Source organism: Oncorhynchus mykiss, chromosome 12 (genome assembly GCF_057628025.1).
Source record: "Oncorhynchus mykiss isolate SJ-2025 chromosome 12, ASM5762802v1, whole genome shotgun sequence".
Taxonomy (NCBI): domain Eukaryota; kingdom Metazoa; phylum Chordata; class Actinopteri; order Salmoniformes; family Salmonidae; genus Oncorhynchus; species Oncorhynchus mykiss.
Window position 1 is genome coordinate 71,585,393 of NC_143033.1, and position 12,044 is coordinate 71,597,436.

The 12,044-nt window shown below is 39.5% G+C and overlaps 1 protein-coding gene across 1 annotated transcript in view; it reads left to right on the plus strand.

Annotated features, from left to right (window-relative positions):
• LOC110538117 (syntaxin-1B) overlaps positions 1 to 12,044 on the plus strand; it is a 59,791-nt gene that overhangs the window by 34,758 nt on the left and 12,989 nt on the right. Inside the window, exons 4-5 of the mRNA XM_036938149.2 lie at positions 2,515 to 2,589; positions 8,933 to 9,006. Coding sequence (XP_036794044.1) covers positions 2,515 to 2,589; positions 8,933 to 9,006 — 149 coding nt within the window. The remainder of the gene's footprint in view (positions 1 to 2,514; positions 2,590 to 8,932; positions 9,007 to 12,044) is intronic.

The following is a 12,044-nucleotide window of genomic DNA, read 5'->3' on the forward strand; positions in this document are numbered from 1 at the left end:
TGATTATATTAAATATTCCAACTCAGACAGTAAGTATGTTGTCCCTACAGAATTGCTGGCATATTTCTGTTTCTGTTATGTTTTTTTATTATATTCATGTGTTCTAGCTTAATATTACATGTATGTCCTCAAAATGAACCAAAAGCTTAAATTTGGCCAATCCCTATGTCAAGCCATTCCAAATAATGTTTGGCAGTCAGTGGACGATACAAAATGCATTCCAGTGTACTCCCTTGAATAATGCATGCTGGGAAGTGTAGTTGCTTACTGAAGAAATCCGTGGAGAGAAACCATCTTCATTTATCATCAGTTGGAAACCCAACGCTGTAGCCTGTAGTTATTCAGAATGCACTGTGGACTTGGCAACGGGGACATGTTTAAATCTCATGCCTCTTTCCAATCATGGCCGAAGGGCATCTCCATAATGTATAGTGAAATCCCGAGGAATCCCTCCATTTGAGTTGAGCACTGAATTCACTTATCACGTTACACACAGGGTGTACACAAGGACAGGGCGGACCTGTCAACGGAAGGCAATACACAGCAGCCAAAATATTTAGTAAGCTATTTAGTTGTAGTCTACATCCAGTTACACTTACACACATAAAATGCCTTATAGGTTAGGGTACAGGGTTTTTTCTTAGAGGGCAAAAGCTAAATCTTTCAACTGAAATGGCTTTGTGTTGTAGCTAGCTCATGTGTTTTGAAATATAAATCACGGATGCTAGTCCCAGACAACAGTATTGACCCACAAGGAGGTGTCGTTGTGTGCAAATATGAGTTGCCAGTTCAGTAACATAGGACACTTTTTGCTTTTGGGACAATCGATAGACAGGTAAAGTGCAGAGGCATAGAGTAGCGACAGGCCACATGTAATACACAAACATTTAGTTCAAAAACAGCACAGGATTCAAAACAAAACACAACCCAGCAAACAAGGCTTCCAGTGTTTACCTACTGCATGAAGTACCAGACAGGCGCTTGTTAGCATCTGATTGGTTTGTTGATAGCACCTAAACATTGCCCAGTAATTACAGGCTAATTGGCACTAACTAACTCTAAATATACCCCACTCAAATATCACAAAACTACAATGGCTTTCCTTGCTGATACAGTACATTGAAAGGTAATTCTCCTATCTGTGTTTTCTGTATACAAATGACTGGTTATCTTAATTTTCCTGTAAATATCTCATTGATTTACTTGTGATGGATAGAACAGTCCATACATTTCAATGCACATAATAATTCTAGAGAGCAGTGGTAGAATACTGTATGACAATAGCAGCCTACTGTTGTCTATATGATGAATATCCTTTTCTACCACAAAAATGTGATTTTAAATTATATTATTTTCGCGTGTTGAATGATTCATTGTAAACATTTCCAATTTCCGACTCCTTTCCGACTTTTTGGTTACACTTTTGGGTTCCATGAAGAGCCCTCTACCTGGAACCCAAAAGGGTTCCTCAAAGGGTTCTCCTATGGGGACAGCCGAAGAACCCTTTTAGATTCTAGATAGCACCTTTTTTTCTAAGAATGTACTTCCTGGCTTCACATAATTAGACACGTTGTTTATTTATGGTTCATGAGGTACGAGGCTACAAGGCCCATGTTTTAAGATTAACCAGAGGATTTAGGTGCTGCACTCTTGTGAAAACTCTTATCTCAGGTAAAGCGCAAACTATCTTATTGAGCCAACAGCCAAATTACAACACGAGAGAAACATGCCGGCAATTAACTCATTAGTTATGTATAATCATGGGTAGACGTTATACATTTATTGTAGATAAACAAATTATGCATATGAGTTTCTATTACCAGTTAATGATGTGTTAGGAGATAGTCTTCTTGTTGGTGGAGTGTTCTGGAAAACAGACTTTTGCACTAGACTAGACGAGAGTGTCGGGGTGTTTGCGGAGGTGGGGCGATAGAGAAGGGAGTGATTGAGGGAATTAAGGGTGCGAAGGAAGGAGAGGATGAGGTACTGGAGGAAGTGAAGTGTGTGGGTGGGAGGGAGGGAGGGAGGCGAGGAAGAGAGGAGAGATTGAAAGGTCTGAGCTGGTTTCCAGTGACTGAATGAATGGCACTGCAGCGGTAATAAATCAGCCCAAACACTGCAGCTGAGTCCCACACACAGGCTTATTAACACACAGGCTTATTAACACACAGGCTTATTAACACACAGGCTTATTAACACACAGGCTTATTAATACACAGGCTTATTAACACACAGGCTTATTAACACACTGGCTTTAAAACACTGTCACACACACTCATCCACTCCAACCTACACAATCCCATATTCTTAGTCAAGATAATAAAACTGATGAATAAACTGATTATACACATACAATATCTCTTCTCAATTTGCCCACTTGTATGTTTGCATACTGTTACATACATGAGAGTATTTGCAACATCACTCACATATCTGAATATCGTTGCCATAATGTTACAACATGGAACACAGTGTTGAGCGTTGCATAATTCTGTCTCTCTTTCTGTATCTCAGAGACCAAGCAGGAGTTGGAGGACCTCACAGCTGACATCAAGAAGACAGCCAATAAAGTTCGCTCAAAATTAAAAGGTAAGTATGAAATGAAAATGGAAAATGTTGTGTGAAACACACCATGTCAACCGATACCGCACGGTGTTAAGTTGTCCACGCCTCAGCTAGATGTTGAACACAAGATTAGAGCCTCTTGGCTATGAAGGAAATGATGTCAACCCGACCCTATATATTTTTTTCCATTTTCAATCTGAACTCGGTACTAAAACACTTGCTCAGAGCCAGAACACTTGCTTCATTAGATTACCTGACTAGAACACTGATGGACAGATAAAGCCATTTATGTAATGGCAACGCAGCCGATTTCTATAGCGCAAATAAAAACACAAGACACTGTTCAGTCTTTATCAGCCCCTTAAATCAGAGTGTGTTTGGCCTCAAGGGAGTCCCCATGATTTCAGGCCCAACATACTAAAACAAAATGGTTACGATGGACAAAAAGAAAGATATTTGTTACATCTAGTGGCCCCCTGCAATAACGTCAAACGAGCGTCTCAGGGACTTTTGTTAAGGACAAGAGTCAACTGGGGTCAGTGTATCATTTCCAACCATTGTATTTTTAATGAGGGGAGAATTATAGCTAAGAGCAAAGCTGAGGCGGCTAAATGTTAACTGCATTGAGAGTTAACAGTTCAAGGACGTTCCTGCATTAATGTGTGGCGGTCGAGCAGTGAATTCATCTATCTGGGAGTTCCAACCAACCATTCGCCCCAACACACATCCCATTCACACTCGCTCATGCACACTGAAAACTGCTTTCATGGTGCATATCGGTCTATAATTGCAATCCCCACAATGTCTTTCTGTTTTTTGTCCTTCAACAAACATGGGTCTGCTTTTCATGTTTTAGCTTTCCATATGTATCTCGAACGCACAGACAAATATTTGCAATATGTTGAGTGTACAGAACATTCTGCCGTCTTGCAAGTGTGTGTTTGTTTGAACCTTATCCGCGACATCGTTTGTAAATACACTAGCCTCTCTCGTGGTAGATTTATAATATAAGTGAGTAGGAAGTAAAGGTCACAACAGAGAGCATACAACAATCTTGGACACTCTTTGATTTGACGCTATACAGAAAAAAAATGCAGAATTTGTCAAATTATCTATTTTTTTTACAGTATCATTACTGTACATTTCAACCCTACCCACTGTGAACACGTGAATATATGCAAATCATTTGGCAATTAAATCAGCTCGTTAGCTGCCTAGTTATACATACAGTAGAGAACAGAGAATATACTTTAGGGGTTTTTCTGTAGAAAATAGGTTGTCTCTGGTGATCCCCCCCCCCCCCCCCCCCCAAGGGGCATATTGTAAAAAGCAAAGTCGCAATGGAGCAGACATCACTCTTGTCATCCAAACGCCTACTGCCTCCAGCCTCTGCCCTCAGACTGCCAGCATGTCAGGTCGCATATCAGTTGACACCGGGTTCTAGGAGCAATATGTTGCTTTGCTCAACATTTCTTAATAACTAATAAAGTGAGAATTGACAAATGTCCTTTAAAAACTGTAATAGGTCTTGATGGTGTAGCAATTTATATTTTCGCCTTCTTAGGAACGCTGTCCTGTGCCTCATAAAATTTTATTGAAAATGCTTTTTTACAAATGTAAGAACTACCATTTATAGTTGCTCACCAGTCTAGTTTGTAAATGAAGAAGCAACCTCTTTAGACTCCCAATACACTGAATGGTGCATTCAACCACCATCAGTACAGCAAAAGTAATAACATTCAGATGAATTGAATGCCAAGCTGCATTATACACTGCGCTCCAAAAATGCACCATTTTCCATCAGACCTCGTGTGAAAGATCAACTTAGGTTGACAGGCGCCCGCTACACTATGCTACTACTCTGCTTCCTTGTAGAGTATATCATGCGGTAGCTTTGCAGTCCAGGAGAGAGAAGCAGCTCCTGTCTCATCCAGCCAGACAAAGTGTAGAACAACAATGATCAAATGACCTTTCAACCAGCCAAGTAGAGTGTTGATATTTACTGAAAGACAAGTAAACCCCTTGTTTAAAGACCACATTAAGGAGCCCCCCCCCCCCCCCCCCCCCCTTGGCATTATTATGCAAATCAGCTGAGTCATGACACAGTGAAAAATGAAAAGGCAGCAAGCCAGAGGAAGTGCCTCACCGGGGAGCGCTGCTGTACTGTAGCTAGGTAGCTGACCAACCGTAGATCCACCACTAAAGATAGATGCTCAACTATACTGTAGCTTCTCTGGATTGGTCAGGATGTTATGCAACGATAGGGAAACCATCGTAGAGAGATACTGTATGACCTCATAGATGCTGTGGGTAAGTACTCTATAGATGCCCTGCGTTATCCACATTACCACACGTGCACTACACAAGATACAAGACCAAAGATAGGTCAAGAATACGTAACATAAAATCGATCATTTCAGAGATACAAACTAAAACAAATCATACTTATTATATGTAGTTGATACCAATATGCCTGAAGCACCACGAGGCACATCTCAAACATCTCAGTGTACAACCCACTCGCTGCTGATAGACCACTACTAAGATACTATACAAACGTGCACAAGAGGTCTGATTTTTGGGACTTGAATTCAAATACCGGTAGGAGTTTTAGACTAATCTCATTTGATGTATAAGCTCCCTCTGAAGACAGATAGGAAACCGCTCACTCAAAGGTGCTGAGTCGCATTCCTCTAGCTTCGTTCTTTATTTTAGTCCAATAATCTAGAAGACTCCCACTCATCTGGTTGTTTCTTCTAAATTGCATCACAAAATACTTTGATGCTGAGAGAGAGCTTCCTCTATCAAAGGTAATGAACAGTGATGGGACATTGGCATCTGGGCACCATGCAGTAGCAACAAAGCATCCAATCAGCAATATGGAAATCTCCTTTGTTATTGATCTAAGGTGGGTTCAAAGTTGGCCTAGCTTATAGGAAGAGTATGCGCCATATGGTGAGGCAATTAATCTGGAATATGACAGGGGAACTCTATGTTATTTATTTTTATTTTATTTATTTAACCTTTATTTAACTAGGCAAGTCAGTTAAGAACAAATTCTTATTTTACCATGACGGCCTACCTCTAACCCTCCCTTAACCCGGATGACGCTGGGCCAATTGTGTGCCGCCCTATGGGTCTCCCGATCACGGCTGATACAGCCGGGATCGAACCAGGGTCTGTAGTGACGCCTCTAGCACTGAGTTGCTTTGCCTTAGACCACTGCGCCACTAGGGAGCCTAAAAGAGGTTAAGAGGTGGAGATATTGTGAGGAGGGTTGTACAGTTATGTTGACAATCTTATGAAGCTTAATGAAGCCTTTACAAATCCTACATAGATGATTCACAAATGCAAATGTTATACTATGGGTGATATAATAGGTCCTTACATCTGGTGCTTTCGTTTGACATTATTTTATTTCTCCATTTTCTCTTTATTGTTTTTGAAAATGCTCTTGGGGAAGGTCACAGAGAGAGAGAGAGAGAGAGAGAGAGAGAGAGAGAGAGAGAGAGAGAGAGAGAGAGAGAGAGAGAGAGAGAGAGAAAACCCATGTTAAACGATGGTGCACAAAATATGTTTGAATAATCACATACAGTACACAATAGATTATATTGGGAATCACATTATCTCGTAGTTGTGAGAAACCCAACATTTGTCCATAAATATGTATCAGGAATTACCTTTTTTTTCAAAAGCTTTTTAAGGACACTGCCTCTATTTAAAATGGTCTTGTCAGAATCCCCCGAATGTGTTATTTGGGATCAATATTTTATAGTTTTGGGAACATTGTATTTGTTCAAAAGGAGATGGTATGTCATAAACTGACAGTTTGACATCCCAAAATCCTGCTATTTCTCTGTTTTGCTGATCCAAATTAAATGCATCAAGGGCATTTTACACAGTTACATCACATTTAGAACACAACTGGAAAATAATGTTTGGTTTGTGGTCAGCAACACTATGGGCCCGATTCACACTTAGGAAATCTATTCCCTTTTGACGCATTTTGATTTAAAGAGCAACTGCCCCTAAAAAGCAACTTCTCGTGTTGAAAATGGCCTACAGTGCCTTCAGAAAGTATGCACACCCCTTGAATTGTTCCACATTGTGTTGTGTTACAGTCTGAATTTGAAATGGACTACATTCAGATTTCGTGTCACTGATCTACACACAATACCCATAATGTCAAAAGTGGAATAATGTTTTTAGAAATGTTTACAAATGAATAACATTTGAAGTTGAAATGTCTTGAGTCAATAAGCATTCAATCCTTTTGTTATGGCAAGCCTAAATAAGTTCAGGACTAAAAATGTGCTTAACAAGTCACATAACATGATTTTTAAATGACTACCCCATCTCTGTACCCCAAATATACAATTATTTGTAAGGGCCCTAAGTCGAGTAGTGAATTCCAAGCACAGATTCAACCACAAAGACCAGGGAGGTTTTCCTATGGTTCTCAAAGAAGGGCAGCTATTGGTAGATGGGTAAAAAATAGCAGACATTGAATATCCCTTTGAGCATGGTGCAGTTATTAATTACACTTTGGATGGGATTTCAATATACCCACTCACTACAAAGATACAGGCGCCCTTCCTAAATAATTTTCCGGAGGTGGAGGAAAGCGCTCAGTGAAAAGAAGGAAAAAATATTCCAAAACATGTATCTTGTTTGCAAAAAGGTACTAAAGTAATACTGCAAAAAATGTGGCAAAGAAATTAACTTTTTTGTCCTCAATACAAAGTGTTATGTTTAGGGCAAATCTGAGTACCACTCTACTTATTTACAAGAATGGTGGTGGCTGCTTCACGTTATGGGTATGCTTGCCATCTGCAAGGACTAAGGATTTTTTTTAGGATAAAAAGAAACAGAATAGAGCTAAGCACATGCAAAATCATTGAGGAAACCTAGTTCAGTCTGCTTTCCAACAGACACTGGGAGATAAATGCACCTTTCAGCAGGATAATAACCTAAAACATAAGGCCAAATACACACTGGAGTTGCTTACCAAGAGGCCCTAACCACATAAAGTGAAGTGCTACAAAAAAGGTTTTCATGTGATCATATGTGAAGTTAATGTGATAACGTGACGACATGTAAAGCAACCTGTGATAACATGAAACAACACGTGAAAACGTGATCACAGGTGAAGTGTTCCATGAACACAGGTTTTATTTTTTACATTTTATATGAACTCATGTGATTTTCCACATGTGAAATCATGTGTTTTTTTCTGTAAGGGCGGCATTGAATGTTCCTCAGTTGCACAGTTACAGTTTTGCCTTAAATCGGCTTGAATATCTATTGCAAGACTTGAAAATGGTTTTCTAGCAATGATCAACAACCAATTTGACAGAGCTTGAAGAATTTTGAAAATAATCATGTGCAAATGTTGCACTATCCAGCTGTGCAAAGCTCTTAGAGACTTACCCAGAAAGACTCACAGCTGTAATCGCTGCCAAAGGTGGTTCTACAAAGCATTGACTCAGCAGTGGGAATACTTATGTAAATGAGATATTACATTATTTAATTTTCAATAAATTAGCAAAAATGTCTAACAACATGTTTTTACTTTGTCATTATGGGTATTGGGTGTAAAATAAACCCACAATCCATAGTGAATTCAGGCTGTAACACAACAAAATGTGGAATAACTCAAGGGGTGTGAATACTTTCTGAAGGTACTGTATATTTATAATCCCCTTATCTAAACTGATTATTCATTTACCTAGGTCTTATCAATAGCCCTTATCAGTTTATGAATTACAGTGCATGGAGATTGGTGTTGTTTCTATCGCAAATAAGATATTTTTCCACTTGGAACCGACAGGTTGCTCGACCTTATTAATGATTTCCTTGCACATAAAGGTGGCAGAATTATAAGGGAATTAAGTCAAGGTCAGAATACAGCGTATCGGTAAACACACCTCTGCCACACCTCCAGTTCTATGATCTCCCCCCAAATGAACAGCTGGTTTAAGTTCAAGGTCAGAATATACGCTTAGAGGGAAAAGTACATAAAAAGGGAATTAAGTTCCATTTACGCCATAACTCGGGTCTGAATTCCCTCTATCAGGTTTGGTACTGTATAATGACCCATTAAGTAAAATACCTCTCTATCTGTTGTAAAACAGCATACTTTTATCATTAGGCCTGGATCTATTTGTAATTGTAGCATTAGCACATTGCCCATGACATACTAATTGCTCCACCCAAGATGGCGAAATGTTAGCATATTAGCACGCTAGCTATATTACCTGACTGTGATGGGGAGGTAATTGACTGAAGTTCAGTGGAAGATGGGCAATCTCCTTTCCGTTTGGCGGTTCCATTGTTTATTTCTCACAATTTCTTGCCTCTTTCCCAGCAATCGAGCAGAGCATTGAGCAGGAGGAGGGGCTGAACAGATCATCTGCAGACCTGCGAATTCGTAAGACACAGGTGAGTCACTCGCTCGTATCTTCCGCACATCCACTGAGATGCCAAGTACAAAAAATGTGTTGATCAAACATAAAGCTGCTGGTGTATCATAAAGACAGAGAATACACGGCTTCACCATAACTTTAGCCTTCTGCCAACTACACTTTGCAGACCTGGCTTTGAAAAAGAAACGAAAACAAATACTGTTTGACTACAGGTCTGGATTTAAAGCCATATTGTTATTGTACCATGTGGCCTGATGCCTACCCATAACACCACTACTTAGGCCTAGAGTATAAATCTTCATATAGTAGGAGACTTAAGGGATACCTCTATGAAGCGGGAATTCCTAAGGCCTTCATGACCATGGACTGTCATGCACCACTGAATGTAAACGCTCATTGACATCCCTTTATCTTTTGACATGATAGAAAAGATGTTAAATTGATCATGTCATTTCAATGACTGATGAACTAAGTGATTATGTAGCACATAAGAAAGGCCCTATGAAAGATATATTCAAATGTACTTTTAAGATTAAACAACTTGGCATATATCAAGTGTTTTAGAGTCGAAATGTGATTGATTACAGAATGTAATGATTGAAGATTAGGATAAATGTTCCGCTGGCTTGGGGTAGGTTCTCCCGCTTAGGTTGTAACCTGTTCTAGAATTAACCGGTGATGGTGAATGAAGCTTCATTCTCAGATAAAGATTCATTAGGTTTTGACGTCTGTATGAGGACTAATTATCTTTCACATAGAAACACATTTAAAAGCCTTTGTTTAGAGTGACACAAAGCCCAAAGGTATATTCTTTGGATATGAAGTGAAATTATGGATGGCCCCACATTCTCTGAATGGAATTGTGAAAGATTGTCAGACTGCTCAATGACAAACAGTTATCAGTTGTGGCAGGAGGGAGAGTCCTTTTTTTACCTTTTACTGTGGTGGGCTAAATCAGGGTCACACAGAGTGTTTCTTGGTAGTTTAAACAAATCTACTTTGAAACCAAATTATACACCTCACACACACATGTTATGGGCTTTAAAAAAGAAGACACCTGTACCCTGTCAGATATAGAGTTGAAATGTATTAAATTTTGAGTTTGCACCCTAAAATTACATATTTTATATACTGAACAAAAATATAAAGGTAACATGGAACAAGTTCAAAGATTTTGCTGAGTTACAGTTCATATAAGGAAATCGGTCAATTGAAATAAATTCAATAGGCCCTAATCTATGGATTTCACATGACTGGGCAGGGGCCACCCGCTTGGGAGCCAGGCCCACCCAATGGGGAGCCAATTCCACCCGCTTGGGAGCCAGGCCCACCCAATGGGGAGCCAATTCCACCCGCTTGGGAGCCAGGCCCACCCAATGGGGAGCCAGGCCCACCCAATCAGAATGAGTTTTTCCCCATAAAAGGGCTTTATCACAGACAGGAATACTCCTCAGTTCCCATGCCCCTCCCCTCAGATGATCCCGCTTGTGTAGGACCCAAATGTGGAGGTCCTGGGCTGACGTGATTACATGTGGTCTGCAGTTGAGACCTGTTAGACATACTGCCCAATTCTCTAAAAGGACGTGGTAGAGCAATGGACATTGAATTCTCTAGCAACAGCTCTGGTGGACATTCCTGCAGTCATCATGACAATTGCACGCTCCCTCAAAACTTGAGATATCTGTGGCATTGTGTTGTGTGACAAAACTGCACATTTTAGAGTGGCCTTTTATTGTCTCCAGCACAATGTGCACCTGTGTAATGATCATGCTGTTGAATCAGCTTCTTGATATGTCACACCTGTCAGGTGGATAGATTAAATGCTACAATGCTCACTAACAGGGGTGTAAACAAACATTTTAGAGAAATAAACTTTTTGTTGCGTATAGAACATTTCAAGGATCTTTTATTTCAGCTCATGAAACATGGGACCAACACTTTGCATGTTGCGTTTATATTTTTGCTCCGTGGACATCACAGAAGACTGAACTATAACACAACCGTTTGACCTAGAAACACCAGATTTTCAGCAGGTAAAACAAAACCAAAAATGTTTAGGAACGATGAATGAATGAAAAATATTATTAACATTTCACCCACGAGGCCACTAGTCATTTGACTGCTGGAAAGGGCTGTGGGACCTTTGAAGAAGCCCCACCACTGCCCTGCAGTGTGAAAAGGAGGTGGTATAACAAGGAGCGACACAGCAGCACTACCCAACATTATTCACATACAGTGGGGTCTGAAATGATTGACACCCTTGATAAAGATGAGCAAGAATGACTGTATTAAATAAATCATTCAAATACTAAGCTGGACTGTGTGGTCAAAACATTTGGAAAATATGTTATTTTATACTAATACAATTGCTTGACACCCCCTTGATTGACACCCCCTAAAGATTCTTATGAATAAAGTCGTCAAAAGTTTAGTATTTGGTCCAATATTCTTAGCACGCAATAACTACGTCAAACTTGTGACTCTACAAACTTGTTGGATGCATTTGTAGTGCCGTTTGGTTGTGTTTCAGATCATTTTGTGCCCGATAGAAATGAATGGTAAATAATGTATTGTGTCATTTTGGACTCACTTTTATTATAAATAAAAATAGAGTATGTTTCTAAACACTTCTTCATTCATGTGGATGCTACCATGATTATGGATCATCCTGAATGAAGTGGGAATAATGATGAGCGAGAACGTCACAGAAGGTCAAAAATCATACCAATAGCGGAGGAGTATAAGATTCTTGACCCTCTGTGACATCATTAATTCACGATTCATTCAGGATTATCCATAATGTAGTCGTTGTGTGCTAGGAATATGGGACCATATAATACATTTCGACTGCTATATTTATAAGAATCTTTAGGCGTGTCAATCATTTTGACCCCTACCTTTTTGAGAAAAAAAATAATGTTACTTGTTAAACAAAGTCATCTCTTTCTCTGAGCAATTGGATTAGTATAAAATAATATAATTCCCCCTATTTTTGAGCATATAATATAGTTCAGTATTTGAATTATTATCAAGGAGTGTCAATCATTTCGGACC